At 43.3% G+C, this 18,614-nt stretch overlaps 2 protein-coding genes across 2 annotated transcripts in view; one reads left to right on the top strand and one right to left on the bottom strand.

Moving 5' to 3' along the window:
- Positions 1-12,014, top strand: part of SLC3A1 (solute carrier family 3 (amino acid transporter heavy chain), member 1) — a 27,511-nt gene extending 15,497 nt beyond the window's left edge. Inside the window, exons 6-10 of the mRNA XM_015422007.1 lie at positions 648-772; positions 1,928-2,126; positions 3,680-3,826; positions 10,738-10,854; positions 11,574-12,014. Coding sequence (XP_015277493.1) covers positions 648-772; positions 1,928-2,126; positions 3,680-3,826; positions 10,738-10,854; positions 11,574-12,014 — 1,029 coding nt within the window. The remainder of the gene's footprint in view (positions 1-647; positions 773-1,927; positions 2,127-3,679; positions 3,827-10,737; positions 10,855-11,573) is intronic.
- A 1,279-nt stretch (positions 12,015-13,293) lies between these two features.
- PREPL (prolyl endopeptidase-like) overlaps positions 13,294-18,614 on the bottom strand; it is a 37,978-nt gene continuing 32,657 nt past the window's right edge. Inside the window, exons 13-15 of the mRNA XM_015422005.1 lie at positions 17,393-17,525; positions 16,621-16,691; positions 13,294-13,544 (exon numbers count right to left, since the gene is read on the bottom strand). Of these exons, the coding sequence (XP_015277491.1) occupies positions 13,488-13,544; positions 16,621-16,691; positions 17,393-17,525 (261 nt within the window). The 3' untranslated portion in view covers positions 13,294-13,487. The remainder of the gene's footprint in view (positions 13,545-16,620; positions 16,692-17,392; positions 17,526-18,614) is intronic.

Raw genomic sequence — 18,614 nt, 5'->3', positions numbered from 1 at the left:
TCTTTCCCACATTCCTTGTCTGGCCGCTAATTGCCTTTATCTTGGGCAGACCAACTCAGAGTAACTTTATCTCAAAGTCCGAAATCTTGGCTATGAATAGAGTTAGAAATATGCATACTCACAGTCCCAATGTTGCTGTATACATTCAAAATGAAGAAAGCAATAAAGTTAAAATGGAGGTCGCTGTTAGGCAAGGCATGGCGGCATGGCGGCCATGCCTTGCTCTGTCTATCGCTCTCGCTTCAGGGCAATAACCACCACACCCCCACATTTGCCGTATGTGGGGCCCCCCAAAAAACAAGCCCCCTGCAACTCATTCCCCCTCCAGGAGAACGATCGGGGCCCACCTGAGATAAGGGGGGCTCCAAAAGAGTGGAGGAGGAGTGGGTGGCTCTGAAGCGATCCGAAAGCCGCTCCACGTCACAGCGCCGTTACCGGAAACCTTCTATTATGTGGATAGCCTTGACACCATATCCATTTTACAAGGCGTTGCCTCCAAATCAGTGCACAAATCTGAATGGATTATGACAACAATCACAGAAAAATGCACATATGTTCTGAGCAGCAGTCATTTTTAATACGTCTGTCTATTGAAATTATTTGAAAAAGCAGTTGTCCAGAATATTAATGACAAATTGTTTTTCAAGGACAGCATTTCTGCCTATTCTGAATTGTATCACGACTATACCACCACCCAGGTTGGCATGCATGATATAGTCCGTAGTTTTCGACACACCATGGATAAATTCAGCAGTGAGCCTGGTAGATACAGGTAAGAATACTGTGATAACATGATCATGTAGCAATTTCTTAATATCTGATTAGCTTATTATCTGATTAGCTGTTAAAAGCCACCCAGGGAACAGTCTGAAAATGTTAAGAGGTAAGAGCAAATGTGCTTTCCTGCCCCCTGTATTTATTGGAGCAAAACTATAGAGAGTTGGGCAAGATTGTTTGCATGAGGGTTGCATGTAGTAGGCCAGCCACATTAAATGGCCAGTTTACCGTCTGTCCAGGAATAGGCAAGGGATTATCCCCTACTCAATATTTTACAGCTGTTACAGCTTCTTTTAAATTAAAACATGTTTATTTGATTAGGAAATGTATATGCCACCTCTCTAGGCCTGCTGAAGGCAACTCACAAGTAAAAACACATTGATACAGACAGCTGAACATCCAATCATAATGCAAATTCAAGTAATAATTATCCATTCCCTTATTTTGAGAGTTTTTCATTTTACAAGACAGTGCCCAGTACAATCAGTTCTTCATTTTGACATAGGACTTGCTAACAGCTGGTATTGGTTCATACATGTTTTGACAAGAGAAAGGGGTTCAGAGATAAAAGCTGGGCTTGTATATAAACCCAGCCAAGCCTAAATTGATAATTAAATCGATAGTTTACTTTTAAACAAGGTGGGAGGTGCACCGGACCCTGCTGCATTGGTGGCAATGGTAGGTGGTGGCCAGGCAGCATTGTTGTTGTAGTTGTTGGGATGGCCAGGAGCTGTGGTGGACCTGGCATCATTGCTACTGTGTGTGTGGGTGGCTGGGAGCCATGGTGAGCCCAGTGGCATCACTATTGGTGGTGATGGTGGGCAGGAGCCACAGCAGTCCCAGCAGCATTGCCATTGGTGTGTGGTTGGGAAAGATGGGGGGGGAGAGATCCCCCCACAAGTATTGTGGGTCCTCACTTGTGACTCACTGATATGCTTATTAACAATTACTGCCTTGTTAGAACTTGCTGGGAAAACTCCTTATCATATAACAAATTAAGTCATGGCCTGGATCCAAAGGGATGTTAAATAAAGAATATGTATTTTGTGATCTATTCCAGGCACATTTTTTAATTTTGTTTTTGCTATATTAAAGTTAATAATACTGGCTATATTTTTGTTAATGTTACAAAATGTCTTTTCTTTTGAAGATTTATGGGCACAGGAGCCAATGATAAAGAGAGTATTGAAGGAACTATGATGTATTATGGGACACCTTTTATTCAAGAAGCAGATTTCCCTTTTAACCTGTTGCTCATGAACATAACAGAAGTCTCTGGAAGTAACATTTTTGAAATGGTAGCTGCATGGATGAAGAATATGCCACAAGGGAAATGGCCAAATTGGGTGGTAAGCTTCTGATCCAGAGGGTTTACACCTCACACAACACCTAACACAACAGAACTTTTGTTGCTCATTTTATTTATCTATTAATTTATCTGCCCCCACCCCCTTCCTCTAAGGAGTCAGGATGACATATGTAATAGACTACCAAGGGTTAATGCCTCACAGAGTCTGAGAAACTTTGATTGACAACCTGTTCAAATGGAATTTTGTGAAGAGTGTCAAGAAATGACAGCTGGGAACTGACAGCTGAAGAAGAAGAAGAGGAGGAAATTGAAATTACACCCCACCCTTCACTACCCAAAAGAATCTCAGAGCAGTTTACAGTCTCCTTTCCCTTCTCCTCCCCACAACAGACACCATGTGAGTCAGGTGGGGCTGAGAGAGCTCTTTTGAGAACTGCCCTTGAGAGAACAGCTCTGAAAGAACTTGCGACTGATCCAAGGTCACACCAGCAGCTACATGTGGAGGAGTGGGGAATCAAACCCAGTTCTCCCAGATTAGACTCCACACTCCTAAACACTACACCAAACTGGCTTAGCACTGACAGGACTGGGAGGGAAGCAAAGAGGAGTGAGAGGATCACAGAAGATCCCCATTCAAGCCATAAGCCACTAAAGAATGTGGCAAATACACTCCTGTGCCACACAATCCAGCATGATACTGGACAAGTTCTTAATAATCAGAATGATGCTGTTATTTGTCCATCTGTGCTCCTTTCTGTGCCTTTGTGTAATAAAATAAGGTACCCTGCTGTTCAGATTTAATATTTTATTGCACCGAGGTTTTTAGCTTTGATAATTAGACTTCTTCTGACAAGACTGTTCCTTTGTATTTAGTGACCTTAGAACAATTTATTCCCTTTTCTCTGCGTGTAGTGAAATCTCTTTTAGAGGAAAGCAATATTAAAATACTTTATTTCAAACATCGAATGGTGTGATTAAAAAGCATGTAAGTACTCAGTCAATATAATAAAATTATGAACGAACCTTTCCCCCTAAGAGCTATAATCTACCCGAATACGTTAGAATATAGACAATTTTTAAAAATGCTTACCTCACTGTAAATGCCAGCTTCATTAGTTTGAACAATCACTGTGTTCTGTTGTAAGGTATGGCCACTGTAAAAGGGCTGCGGTGGCTCAAGTGGTTAAGACGCTGAACTGCTGACAGGAAGGTCGGTAGTTCAGCAGTTCGAGACCCAAGTGTGCCGCCTGATGGAGTGAGCTCCTGTCTCTGGCCCCAGCTCCTGCCAACCTAACAGTTCAAAAGCAAGAAATTGCAAGTAAATAAATAGGTACTGCTTCGGTGGGAACGTGATAGCGTTCCGTGTGCCTCGGTGTTTAGTCATGCCGGCCACATGACCACGGAAATGTCTTTGGAAACGGAGATGAGCACTGCATTCCTAGAGTCAGATTCGACTGGCTTTTGAGCAAGGGAAACCTTTATCTATGGCCACTGTGGCTTTTATGGGGTTGATAACCTGGTCTCATATCTAGCCCCTCAGTAGGTTCTTTTAAAAATTATTATTATTATAAAATAAGTTCCTTTGTATTTTAGGTTGGAGATCCTAACAATGTTCGCATCGCCTCTCGGATTGGAAAGGAATACATAAATGTCATGAATATGCTTCTTTTAACCCTTCCTGGAACACCCACTACATATTATGGTGAAGAGATAGGAATGGAAGATTCCCCATCACAAACTGTGAGTTAAATATTCTGTGAGTTCCAATCCACAACATCATAGTGTCTTGAAGAGGCTGGCCTTGTCCTCAAAAGAGAGCCAGTGCCATATAGTGGTTACAGCAGGGGTCCTCCCCAGCCTTTTTGAGCCCATGGGGACCTTTGGAATTTTGAGAGGGAATAGTGAGTGTCAAACCCCACATGGCTTCCGCATGAGGCAAAACCAACACGATACCTTCATCCTCACTGAGAACAACAACAACAGCAAATACAGAAGGGAAATAAAAAGAAATGAAGTGGGGTAGGGTTGCCAGTCTCCAGGTGGGGCCTGGGGATCTCCCGCTTTTACAACTGATCTCCTCCCCTGGAGAAAATGGCTGCTTTGAAGGGTGGACTCTATGGCAATGTACCATGCTGAGACCCCTCCCCTCCCCAAACCCCACCCTCTCCTGGATCCACCCCCAAAGTCTTCAGGTATTTTTAGGGTTGCCAAGTGGCACTTACCTTGCTGGCGAAGGACTCCAGTGCGGATCCCGGCGCGCGCCCGGCATGCACGTCACAGGGAAGTAATGTCATGATGCCGGGCACGCTGGGTGCGGGGCCACGACCATACAAGGGAAAACCATAGAGTTTTCCCTTGTATGGCTGTGGCCCCGCCTCCAGCGTGCCCGGTGTCATAACGTCACTTCCCTGTGACGTGCACGCTGGGGCAGGGTTCCCCCCGGGGCCCAATTCCCCGGTGTCGGGGAACGGGCCTCTGGGGCGGGGGGATTTCCGCCCCCGGGGGGATAGGGTTGCCAGCCTCCAGGTGGGGCTTGGGGATCTCCCACTTTTACAGCTGATCTCCAGCTGACAGAGATCAGCTCCCCTGGAGAAAATGGCTGCTTTGAAGGGTGGACTCTATGGCATTGTACCACGCTGAGGCCCCTCCCCTCCCCAAACGCCACCCTCTCCCGGATCCACCCCCAAAGTCTCCAGGTATTTTCCAACCTAGACCTGGCAACCCTACGGGGGGACTTGGCAGCGCTAGGTATTTTCCAACCCAGACCTGGCAACCCTAAGTGGGGGAGAGGAACAGAGAAAGAACTTGGGGAATAAAAAGAAAAGAAGGAAAGAGGGGAGGCAGTTGGAGAAAAGGAAGGTGAAGGGAAAATGAAACCACAATCCTTTGCATTCAGCAGTTCACCTCATCTTTCAATGGCTGCAGCTGCATAGAAATCATGGAAAACCTTTTCATTTGCATGAGAGCAGCCAATAGTAAATACTGTCTTACAGTGGCCATGCCAAGGACTTTCTGAAAGCTTGGTGGGCACTAATGGAAGTACTGGTGGGTGCCAGTGGTGCCCATAGGCACCACCACACTGGGGAACCCTAGGATAGAGTGTTGGGCTAGGATCTGGGAGACCCAGGTCTGAATCCCCACTCTGTTATGGAAGTTCTCTGGCTGACTTGGGGCCAGTCACAGGCTCTCAGCGTAATCTAGCCCACCATGTTGTTGTGAGGATAAAATGGAGGAGAGCAGAACGCATGGTGTAAACTGCTTAAGGGTTCCCACTGGGGAGAAAGGCAGGGTATAAATGAAGCAAAACAAAATAAAGGATCATTTTCCTTTGGCAGTAAAACCTTGATGAGTCTATTTTTGTTGCAATATAAGTTCTCCTGTGAATGGAGTTGACTCACCTTTAAATTGAGGCTCAAATTTACTGGTCTCAATAATGTATTTTGCAACACATAATAAAGTTCCTTTTGAAATTACTTTCTCATTCCCTGCCTGCAGCCAGTGGTGATACATTCAGGGGCGCAAGCAAGCAACAACTTATTTTAGGAGTGCAGATAAGCCACAATGGGCAGGGAGGAGGCTCCTGTTCATACTATCAGGTGGCAACGGTGGGAAGGAGGTGAGTCAGGAAATGCAGAGGCTCTTGTTCAAGTGTTAATTGGATAGCAGATTTGTGTTCTGCAGGTCACTTTTCTCCACAGCTGTCACCACCTGGTGGCACCTGTCAGTATGAACATTAACCTGTCTTCTGATTGCCAATCAGCCCACAACCCTGCATATACCACCATGTTATCTGATACCAGCATAACCCAGTTGGGCAATCTGTCTACTGGTCTCATGAGTCCTGCTCCTGTTTGTGAGGGTACTTGGAAAGGTCTTCTGTCGTCTCTACCCAGCAAGGGACCTGTTCCCCTTTACTCCTAATTTGTCAACTTCTCTCTTGGTATTGCCTTTAAATACCAAGAGAGAACCTTCCCTTTACATGGTTGGAGGGAAAGGGGTGCCGTGCTAGCCTGCCCTGCAAGCTGTGAATTCACAGATTGCAGGGCAAGAGTGGATGACCTCCACTTGAAAAGAGCAGGTGCCCTGCACACCTGCCCTACAAGCCACAAATTCAACATTGAATTAGGATAGGCTGGTAATAAGGAGAAGGAAGAAGAAGAGCTGGGTTTTTATAACCTGCTTTTCTCTACGCTAAGGCGTCTCAAAGCAGCTTACAATCTCCTTCCCTTCCTCACACCACAGATGGGGCTGAGAGAGTTCTGAGGGAACTGTGACTGACCCAAGGTCCCCCAGCAGGCTTCCTGCAGAGGAGTGGGGAATCAAACCTGGGTCTCCAGATTAGAGTCTGCTGCTCTTAACCACTATACCATGCTGGCTCCCAGCCTTGAAGCTGTGTTTAAAATCCTCCATTACCTGAGTTCTCAGTACTTAGGGCTTTTCCCCATTGTTGTTTGACATGTGGTCAAGATGGAGTCCCATTGCAGAAGCTTAGTCCTTCATACCTTGAATACAGCTGAGTAAGATACAAAAGGATAGGAAGAACAAAAGCCCCTTCTCCCTTGTGTCCAGAGAATTTATAATCTTCCCTTCAGAGTTCTTTGTTCTCTGTGGTGGGGTAATTCCCATTCTTCCTGACCCTAAAGGAAGAAGTATAATCTAACCTTCTGGTTTTACCAGTCTCTGTCCCTTTGGTGGAAAGTGCCATCAAGTTGCAACGAATTGATGGTGACCCTGTAGGATTTTCCACACAAGAGATGAACGGAGGCTGGTTTGCAATTGCCAGCCTCTGTGTAGTGACACTAGATGTTCTTGGTGGTCTCCCATCCAAGTACTAACCAGGGCCAAGCCTGATTAGCTTTCAAGATCTGATGAAATCGGGCTAGCCTGGGCCATCCAGGTCATGGTTTCTGTCCCTTTAAGGTGTGACAATCTAGTTGAGGAGGTGACCAGTAAACCTTTGTTTCACTCTGGCCAGAGCTATTTGCATCTCTAAGCACTTAACTGTGCCATTCCTCTTGCCAGCTGCTAATTTGCTGCAAGGCTCGTGGAGCAGGGGTACAGTGAAGACCCAATTATTGTAATATTGATGTGATCACTAAGGTGGAAGGCATTAATTAAATTATTAATACTTATTATTTAAATTTGTATCAATACATTACATTAGGGGTCTTAGTAGACCGTACACTAAACATGAGTCAGCAGTGTGACGTGGTAGCTAAAAAGGCAAGTGTGATTTTGGGCCGTATCAACAGAAGTATAGTGTCCGGATCACGCAAAGTGATGGTACCACTTTACTCTGCTCTGGTTAGACCTCACCTATAGTATTGTGTTAAGTTTTGGGCACCACAATTTAAGAAGGATATAGACAAGTTGAAATGTGTCCAGAGGAGCAATGAAGGAGTCTGGAGACCAAATCCTATGAGGAAAGGTTGAAGGAGTTGGGTATGTGTATAGAAATATTGATTTCTAAAGGTTTCATGCCTTCCCCTGGAATGTCTTGCTGATACCATGCTGTGCCTTGTTCCTGTTGAAGCCAAATGGCCTCAATAGCCCTGCCATATAACCCCACATTCTTCACACTTCCATGCTGACAGAGACCAGATGGCCTCTGCCAAGCATGTCAGAAGCTTACGTAGCCGAAGCATGTCAGAAGGCACATAGCCCATGGACTAGCTGGAATTTGGGGGTCACATGACTACAGGTGTGGCCTTCAGAGCTCTAGCCATTCAGATGTTGCACCCATGGCAACTCAACAATTGGACACTCCTATGTCTACTCCAATTGGCTCCTGGCCAGGGCTAATTTGTGACTAGATTGCGTTTTTTAACTGTCTGATCCCTTGGAGGAGAGCTCTCTCTCTCTGTTCCTGTTTGTGAGATCTTGGATGGACACCTGAAATGCTGTCTTGCCATGCTGTCTCTGGGAGAGACAAAGAACTCCTTTGTGAGGCTGAGCACATGACTGCATGCTTGCACAAAGATGGGACCTAATTGGACTGTATACTTGGACATTCTTGACTATGGATCATCCTGGTAACTATGCATATCTCTTCAATGTTTAGTGAGGGCCAAGAGCCATAAGTTTTCTTGTTTTGAAATCCTTGTAGTCTAATTGCTAAGATCTGTGCTGAATAAACTTATCCTGGTTTCTAACTTGTCTGATGTGGTAACTGGATCTCAAGGCTAAACTCCTGTGCCTAGCTAGCCACATGCTACCTATGTAAGATTAAGTGCATCTCTGAGCTAGAGTTGCTAATGTGTTAAGTCCCAGAGGCCAGTTAAGCATCTGAACCTTGCTCTTGGGCTGGAAGGGGACTCTAGTTAAAAAAGGTTCTGGTGGCTTTTGTTCTGAACTCCAGAGAGGGTAGCATACCTTTCTGGATTATTGTTTAAGTTATTGTAAAGTGTAGGTTTTCCCCTCATTCCTGGACAGGCGTGAGGGGCAGGAATCCTATACAGTATGTTTAGCCTGGAGAGGAGATGACTGAGAGGTGACATGATAACCATCTTCAAGTACTTGAAGTGCTGTCACATAGAAGATGATGTGGAGTTGTTTTCTGTTGCCCCAGAAGGCTGGACCAGAACCAACGGGTTGAAATTAAATCAGAAGAATTTTCGGCTAAACATTAGGAAGAATCTCCTGACAGTTAGAGCAGTTTCTCAGTGGAACAGGCTTCCTTGGGAGGTGGAGGGCTCTCCTTCTTTGGAGGTTTCCAAACAGAGGCTAGATGGCCATCTGACAGCAATGCAGAGTCTGTGAACTTAGGCAGATCATGAGAGGGAGGGCAGGAAGGGTTGCCTCAGTGCTTAGTTCTTGTGGCCCTTTCTTACATGCCCAGGGAAATGCTGATTGCCACTTTGAGGTCAGGAAGCAATTTTTCTCCAGGCTGGTTTGGCCAGGGATCCTGGAGGTTTTCTGTCATCTTCTGGGCATGGAATAGTGGTAATGGTGGGTGTGGAGGGGAGGTATTTGTGAATTTCCTGCATTGTGCAGGGGGTTGGACTAGATGACCCTGGAGGTCACTTCCAAATCTATGATTCTATGATTCTATTACATTATATATTATACACACATTACATTAGTATTTAATGATGATATTAATGCTAATTAATATCAGTACTGGTTGATCAGTATTTATTTGGCACAATATTTTTATTAACAGAAGTACCTGCCCAATAGCTGTATTCTTTCATTTTTTAAATATGCGTGAGTCTTTGCAGCTTTCTTCTGTCTAGGACCACATTGCCAATTTTTAAATTATGCATTAGGGGTGGATCAAAAAATGAACATGTTTAAATGGGGAGAACATTTCCTTCAGGAACTGGTATGGGCAAGTGAACTTTCTGAGGAGCAGCTGACTTCACAGTCATTTCCCTTGGCATTTTTTAGTTCTTCTCTCAGTTGTCAAATCACAATGCCTGATTCTTCTTCCATCATACCTGAATCTGCAAGAATGACCAGGCCCCAACTTCACCTGCAACTGGTAGAGAAAGTGTCTGATGGTGGTAGTAAACACAAATGAGATCAGGTTTTAGGCATTAGAAAAAAATTTTTAAGGTTAATTATCAAATAAAGTGTACATATGGTCTGTACAAGCATCAGGCTGAGCTAGAGTTGCCAGGTCCCATCCACGGAATATGTGGAGCTGTGTGGGAACTGCTTTCCAGTGGTGCTGAGCCTGTTCCTGGCCACCACAGCTCTGGCGAAGCAGGCAGTCACCACTTTGGCCATTCCCAGCCAGCCTGACCAGGACGAGCAAGAGCATGCACAATATGTTGTTCAGTCACCCTGAACAACCATGCTTATCTGAAGAGGAAGGAGGCAAATCCTGCTCAGACACACTTGCTCAGGACCAGAGGGTAGCTAGCTGCTGCAGTTGTTTTCTCATCCTGAGCAAGAAACTGGTACAGTGCTAACAGCTAGGCTGGCTGGTGGATGGGCGTGGCTGTGATGGCTGTTGGACATGGGGTGCCTTGTGGGCCAGCCATGAGTGTCCTTGGAATGGGTACGGCACCCCCAGCGGCCGATGTTTGACACCCCTGCCCTATGTTGTCTTCTCTCCTCTAATACACCATCTACTATTGGTTTTCAAGCACCAGACTGGCACCTCTAAGCAAGCAGGAACTGTTGGCAGGGCAACCATGTACTCTCACGTTGCTGTTTTTATTGTTGGTCTTAATTGCAGTACGTTAGCTTTATGCTGAATGCCTGCAAACTATTTGTCCATTTCAAAGCATTTCATTTATCTACAAACATGAATTACCATAAATAATTTCTCATTTGTTGGCCCTTACCTCCATATCATGAAGGTAACATTGGTTAACACAGAACTTAAGTAGAAATCACAAAAATGAACACAGGGTTGTTATATTAAAAATGTAGAGTGTGGCTTTGATCTAGGCTGACTTCACTTTTATTGACTTGATTGCAGTGTTTCCATGTTGGCCCAGGTATGAGTAAACTTTTCTTGCTAGACGGGTTGGCTTCCTATCAAGTTGGCAAACCACACAAGTGACACCCGGCTCCTCTGAGAGGTGGTCAAATGTATTTGGGTCAAGTTTTGTGGTCTTGCTCCAAATTAAAAGTAATCTCTGACATGTCAACATTATTGTATTTCATTTTTATAATAAATAACATTGTCTTTTGTTTAGGCAACCTTTTCAGAAAAGTCACCCATGCAATGGGACAGTAGTCCTCATGCTGGCTTTACTGAGGGCAACTCAAGCTGGATCCCTGTAAACTCTGACTATCCAAATATAAATGTGGATGTAAGTATGAAGAATGAAGTTATTTTCTCTCTGCTTCAAAAGGAAAAGGGAACAATTAGATTATTTTATTGATCAAGATGACTGATTGAAGTTAAAATCAAGAAAAACTAAGGGGAACAATCTAGCCCCTCAGATGCACAAAAGTCCATGCAAAGTGATAATCACAACTGTGTGTATCAGAGGGACTGGATGGTTTCTTGATTGGGCTATCAAATGTTCAACAAGCCAATGGAAGAAAAAATAGGTCATCTTTGATAGTCTCTTTCTTTTTTCATTCCATATTACAGCAGCATTTCAAACCTCCAAAGGTAAACAAATATGCCCTTAACTCAGTCCGGGAATGTAATTAGGACCAGAGGGGAGGGATATAAATTTGATTAATGAAAAACAGTAATAAATAACTCTCAGGCTTGCCTATTAACATTACCCTCCCCAGCTGATCAACTAATCCCTCCAATTGATCAACTAATGCTTTAGCTGATTTACCAGTTTGTGTTTCATTATGTTTTATTATTTATTATGACTAGATGGCTAAATGATATTTATAAGGGTCACTGGAAGTGGATGAATGTTAAAATCCAAGCAGGTAAAAAAAAGTGCCTGAGTAACAGGGAAATATTGGGAAATGGGGAATAAACCACAGCAGGTAGCTTCATCATATTAAGAGCATATTTTCAGCATCTAAGAAACCACTCAGCACTGGAACCATTATGTTACAGGCTCAAAGGACTGAATGGAATTCTACACTCAAAATGTATCGAGAGCTCAGTTCCCTTCGTGCCAATGAGCTTCCCATTCAGAGGGGATGGATGTGCTATATTTGGAATGACAGCAATATCTTTGTGTATGTGAGAGAACTGGATGGCTTGGATCAAGTGTTTATGATGGTCTTGAATTTTGGAATGGAAACCACGACAGATCTCCAGGCTTTGGATCTTGACCTTCCCTCAGATATTATTATAAAGCTAAGCACAAACTTTAGCAATAGTGGAACAGTTGTAAATACAAAAGCAATCAACACTGAAAAGGGTGAAGGACTCATCTTGGAATACAGGACAAGCAAGCCAGTTCACAAAATGGAAACTTTCAAGGAGAACTGTTTTGTTGCAGAAAAGGCATGTTATTCTAGTACCTTCAATTTACTTTACATGTACTGCTAAGTGGCAGCTAATTCCAAGTTTATGCCTTGACATGTTTTGTACAATAAAAGGTATGCTAGTCTTTCCACTAGATTCTAATAGGCTTCGTCTCATTCAAATGTGTGTGTTAAGTGCCATCAAGTCACTTCTGACTTATTGGGACCCTATTATGACCCTAAGACTTCCAAGACATCCTATGCTAACAGCCTTGGTCAGGTCTTGCAAACTAAGGGCCGTGGCTTGACTAAGTCAGTCCATTTCATTTTGTGTCTTCCTCTTTTCCTATTGCCTTCAAATATATATCGGCTTAATTCAGACCAAACTCCAAACCATGGTTTGGTGCTAAATGAACAAACCTGGGGGATCCTTAGCCTTGCACATTCCCATCCTTCCCTTGCACACTGTAATCTAATTAATGGTTTTCTCTTTTCCAGCAAATGGTTTTGATTTTGCACTTGTCCTATAAATCATGATCGCAAACTGTAAACAATCCAGTGTACACTTTGGTGTGATCAATTTGATGCTGTGATCCATGTAGAGCAGAGGTCTTTCCCGTATCCACCCTGCCTTGACAATACCCTGAGAAAGTTATTCCAAGAGCTGTGGGACCCACATACATTAACAGCCAAGTGGGTCCTGTGGCTCCAAAAACAAGCTATTGGACCTAAATACTAATTAATTACCACATGGTTTGGGAGGCTGTACTGGGAAGGGGAAGAGAGAAAAATGATTCCTTTGTTTCTATCAGCAGAGTGTCATAAAGGATGATTTTGCCCCCTTTCCCTTCCCCACTGCACCCTCCTGACCCACATGGCTATTACTCCACACAGGTCTTGCAACGCCAGGAATACCCTTTCTCTGGGTTAGAAATGAGCATCTGAGGGAGGGGAGCATGGGAAAGATCTGTAATCATCAGAGGCTTCTGCTGATGGATTGCAGGATCCAGCCCTGTGTTATAGAAGATGCCAGAGCTTTCATGGTCTGGTCATTGTCACTATTATTCTGGGAGGTAGTTGTCCTAGGTAAAGGTTTCCCTTGCTTGAAAGCCAGTCGAATCCGACTCTAGGGTTGTGGTGCTCATCTCCGTTTCCAAGCCGAAGAGCCAGCGCTATCCGAAGATGTTTCCGTGGTCATGTGGCCGGCATGACTAAACGCCAAGGCGCAAGGAACGCAATATTTATTATAATTTCTCTAATGGAACACAAATGTACCCAAAACTCTATCCTTCCCACATCAACAAAACCAATGTAAATGTAAAACTTGGCAGGGTATTTTCTAGAACAAAGGAATTCACTTCTAATTGTTGTACTAAACATTTTATTTAGTAAAAATAAATTTGGAGAAGTCATCTATTTCTGAGGAATCTGATCAATTACAAATTAGTTACCATTACTCTGAAGTATTACATCTGATTGCTGTAATAATCACGTGGGTAGCTTCCCATTCAGTCAAGGCTGCTTTATTACTTCAGTCACAAACTTGAGCTTCGTGGAGTCATTTTTGCACGTCTAGTCCAAGCTCGCTGTAGAGAAAAGCTAGTTGAACTGCAACCTAAAACAATTAAAACATTTAGTTGTTAAAGATCAACACACTCTTTGTAGTCTTCTGCACACTTCACAGGTATTTCCAGCTCTGTACAACTCTGTTGCTGGTCCCCTTCCCATGCTATTCGTGCTCCTCTCACACTATATATAATAATGTGGGTTCTCCTGCAGTCCAAAGAGTAATCAAAGTTCTTCCTGCTCAATTTTCTTTAGAAAATGGCAGCTGCTGTAATGGGCTTTTCACTGAGATCAGAAAAGCTTCCTGTGAATTGAGCATTACTGTCAGGTATAACACAGCTTGTGGCCAGAACATAAGCAGCATCTCTGAAGCTGGTGTCACTAAATGCTTTCAAAATTGCTTTGCTTCCTTCCACCATGTATGAAGAAAGTGTGTGCATGTATCCTATGTTAAATATCCTGTGTTTTCATGTAGCAGAATTTTAACTCTAGAAAAATGCAATTATGATTTTTTTTGAACATTTAAGGTTCATAGCTATACAAACCACACTCACTCACTCACACAAATAAATGTGGTCCTGATACACATATCAGGATAAACAAGGAATATTGCTACTGCCACTACTGCTTTTGGGGGGGCAAGTGTTGGAGAGAGCCTCCCCTACTGCATGACACAAAAAGCCCAATCGACAGCCACCTCCAGTCTTCAGTAATGCTAATCAGATGTCTGGATAGGGGAGGAATGACTGTATCTAACCCTTTAGGTCCCCTGTCCTTCCTGATGAATGATCATGGCTATTGAAGCCAATTTTACCACGGCAGCACGTGTGTGGCTTGGCTTCTAGTTGATGTTTTCCAGCCCAAAGAAGTATATTAATGGTATCTGTTTTAAAGTATGTTTTCTTCTGTTGAATTGGGGTCATATCGCAAGAAGTTATGTACAGGTACAGCAAATCTTTAGATATGGCTGTTAATCTCTGTTGGAAGGTTCTGCTACTATAGAGATGAACAGAGTTATTATTTTTACAATATTAAAGCAATGGCATTATAGTTAAAATAATATAGCTATGAAATGGATGAAATATAATAAGCATAAATCTCTCTCTCTCTCTTACACACACTCACACAAACACATCAGTCGGTCAAAAGGTATTTCTGTACTTTATTGACATTACTGATGTCATGATCAATCTGTATGTACCAATTCATACAAATTGTTTCTGACTATGAGGTGAATATTGGACAGTCAGCAAATGACACTGATCTGCAGAATCCCTGTCCTTATGAATGGATTCACCAAGTATTCTACAACCATGTGCCTGGCACAAGCCTTATTTCTTTAGCTTTCTGGGAAATGTGAACATAAGAATATAAGAGCACTAGAACAGCCCTGCTAGGTCAGACCCAGTGGTCCATCAAATACACCACCATGTTTCACACAGAGGCCAGCCAGTTGCTCTGAAGGGGCAATCATCAAGGAGCAGAGGCCAAGGCCTCTTCCTAAAGCTGATGTGGCAACAGGACAGCAGGGCATATGGCAAACCTCACAAGAATACAATCCCATTTGAATGATTTCCACTGAGTCATTTTGTGTTGGGGAAACAGTGAATTTTCCTTAAATGACGCTATGGGAGTGTACTCTTTGGCTGGTCAGTCTGGGTGTCTAGGGGAACAAAGGAAAGGGGATTCAGAGGTGGCTGGAAGGAAGGGAGTTAATTAGCCCTGAGGATTTATAGGGATGCTACCAAATTCACCTCTGATAGGCATTCTCCTTGGAATATGCCATTACAATCCGAGTAGTCTGTTCCACAGAATTGCATGTATATTATTTTGCTCATTTTCTATCAGTGGGTGTGTTCAGACGGGCATTTATGCCGGTATAGATGTTGGTTGGAATTGGTGTACTTACGGACGATCACACGGCGAACATCTGCCTTCCGTCCCTAACTGTTGCAAACACCCTTTAAAATGGTGTATTCTGCTACTAGGTCCCCAAGTGGTGGTATCCTGAGTGCACCGGTTCCAGCTGCATTATCCCCATCTGATCGCTCTCCGCCAGTGTAGAGTCACTTCCGTTCGGAAGCCCGAGGCTTTCGCTTTTCGGCCGCCATTTTTTAATTTTATTTTTTACCATAGGTGATGTGCGCTTGGGCGAAGCTTCACCCTGGCGTTAGTAAAATGAATTAAAAAACGGTGCCTACTTGTCACCTTTAGATGAGTCCGGGACCTCACGGAGGCCGGTTTCATTATAAAAGTTTTAAAGGAAGTGTTCATTTAAAGTTTAAAAGGAAGTGTTCTGGCTGTTGTGTGAAAGGGAAATCTCTCTTATGCGCACGCGCGAAAATTCCAATACTACAGATGGCTGTGTGCGCGCATGCCCAAACGGAAAGAAAAAAAACCTGTGTGAACGGCGTGGCTGCACAACGAACCGGAACAAAGAGGTAAGTGTGATCGCGTTTCTTCCAGCTTAAAAAAAAGCACCTCGAACCGGAGAAGTTTAAACCGCTCCCAGGCGTCCGTCTGAACGGTATGTCCCAGATTTTGGTAGAAGATGTGCATTTGGATATGCACATATGCACAGATATCATTACGGAGGGATAGACTGCAACACACGAAGTGTCCGATGTGCATTTGGATATGCACATATGCATAGATATCATTACGGAGGGATAGACTGCAACACACCGAGTGTCCATTTTTAAATATATACACACACACACACACACACATATACACACACACACACACACACATATATATATATACATATATACATACACACACACAATAAATAACAAAGCATCATGTGCACATCCACATAAGATGTTCAGTGAAATTCACACTGCATCATCAGAAATGTCACTCCATCCCTTCCATACTCATTCTTCAATTTTACTGCAGTAATGATCCATTCCACATGACATCTGTACAACAGCAGGGAGGGACTACTGAGAATTAAAAGCAGTGTATGTTTATTTACAAATTATTCCTTAGATGTTCATTTACCTGAGGTCTCCATTTTATCCCCACAGACAAAAGCTATTTTTCTCCCCGTTATGCAGACCAGATCTATGATTGTCTGTGGGGTTTTCTGGTCAATTAAAAAAAGTGTGTTGGGATTATACCTGGTTTAAAGAAGACGCACAATGACTGCCTCCTGGTTGCACATCTAAAATAATATTAGGCATCTGAAGACCTAAAACAAATATTAAAAGGCCAAAAAAAGTTAGTTAAATTCTGGAGTAGAACTTAAGATGCGCTGTTATAATATATAACTGGAATTCCACTGGAACCAGTAGGAAACTGCCTGCCAGTACTGCCCGATATCCCCCCCCCCAGCACCAGCTATCCTCCCTTCTACTGTGCCATGCCCAGTGCTGCCCTGCTGGCATTTGCACTGTCTAGGGTACTGAATGCTCAGACTGCAGTCACTACCCAATGCCTGGCAAATTGTGGTTGCTGCTGTGCTCTTGCCAGATATCCTAAGCACTTCAAGGTTGGCACAGATACTGGGAAAGGGTCAGAGAACTGACAACAACCTTTTAAAAAGTACGAAATGGCTATTTCTTATTGACTAATGATAATTCTGAGTTCCAAAGGTTGCGATGCCAAATTTGAATAACACATTCAAATTTGTGGTGTATTGTTACATCTCCCTAATGAACAATGGCTGATAAAATTCATTACACACAGAAACAAAGAATGATCCTGGTTACTGAACAGAGCTGCAAATACAAAGTCAAATACAATAAAGGCCACTTATAAAACTGTAATTGAGTAAAAGACATGCAAAATACACTCTCTATTTACAACTCCATTTTCAGAGCACTATTTTTATGCAATATACTTGTATGATGATTTAACCAACTACATATAAATGGGAGAATATCTGGTTACCTTTCTCATCTGCGCTTTTGGCTTGGACATGATCTCTTACAGCTCTTCTTAGTTTACAGATGTATCTCAACACTCCTTCCAGAGGTATTCGTTGATCATTTTCAGAGACTGTGATGAAAAGAGAAGGATAATGCTGGGCAGAGGGAGAAAAAAAAAAGAGAGGAAAGGAAACATCTGAGTTAGAAGGATGAAGTTACTGAGGCCAGGCTGTGCAGCCGTTACTTTGAACTATGGCTATACTTGACAATTATGGTAAGATTGTACCTGTTACTTAGTACTTTGCTTTCTATTAAGCTGCAAACATCCTCAATTATTGAGACTGGAAAGAAGCACCAAGGAGAACCTGTCAAATCCTCTCAGCACCATTTTAACTATTCAAATCCACCTGGCATTCTACATAGGATATGGGCCTTCTCCCCCCCCTTACTTCTTTAAATCCTGCCTAATGAAGAGTTCTAGAAAACTCCAAAGCTTGAGCAACCATTGGCTGGCCCTAATAAAAAGCACTTTAGACCAACACAGCTACCTGAAATCTTTGCCAAATAACCAATCTCCCTCTACATAATCAAAAGGTGTGCGATGCAAAGAGTCATTTTAACTTTAATTTAGTTATGGGGGTTCTTTTAGTTACTTGGCTTAATGCTATACTGTAGGCAGTATCATTTTGGATCTCACCATCTGTGACATTGCTTGGATGCTTTGAACTGTGAATACATCTTCCACTTCAGGCTTGCGCACCTTGTGATTCGCCAAACCAAATGCAGTCTGCTAACCACACACAGCATCCACTAGGGGCTAAAAGAAACTTGTTTTTAAAGCCTGTCCATGACTGCACAAAAGGGTTGGGTCAGAAGGCACTGACACGCACTTGGCAGACGGCAATATGTGCAAAGCCTGATGGGCCACAGTTTGGTGAGGCTTTTTAACTGGATTGGTGGTTAGCAGTGAAACGTAACAAAACCCATCAACCTCAGATTACTAGGAAGAGCTGGTGGGACCAAACCCCTGTCATCAGAACTGCAAGGAGATAGGCACTTGTGCTGCCTTTTGTCTAATACAGTGTACACCATCCCCAAAATTATATCCATGTGGGGAAAAGAAATATATAAAGTGGTCCTTCTTTGCTTTTATAACACTGGTTCCAAGTTAACAGGTAATACTCATCCACCTGAGTGAATGAGCAGCCGCCACCAGTAGGAGGAGCAGCTACCACTTGCTTGCC

The sequence above is a fragment of the Gekko japonicus genome, unplaced genomic scaffold (assembly GCF_001447785.1).
Source record: "Gekko japonicus isolate JY-2015 unplaced genomic scaffold, Gekko_japonicus_V1.1 scaffold128, whole genome shotgun sequence".
Taxonomy (NCBI): domain Eukaryota; kingdom Metazoa; phylum Chordata; class Lepidosauria; order Squamata; family Gekkonidae; genus Gekko; species Gekko japonicus.
The sequence above is the reverse complement of the archived record's forward strand: the minus strand, read 5'-3'. Positions and strand labels throughout refer to the sequence as shown.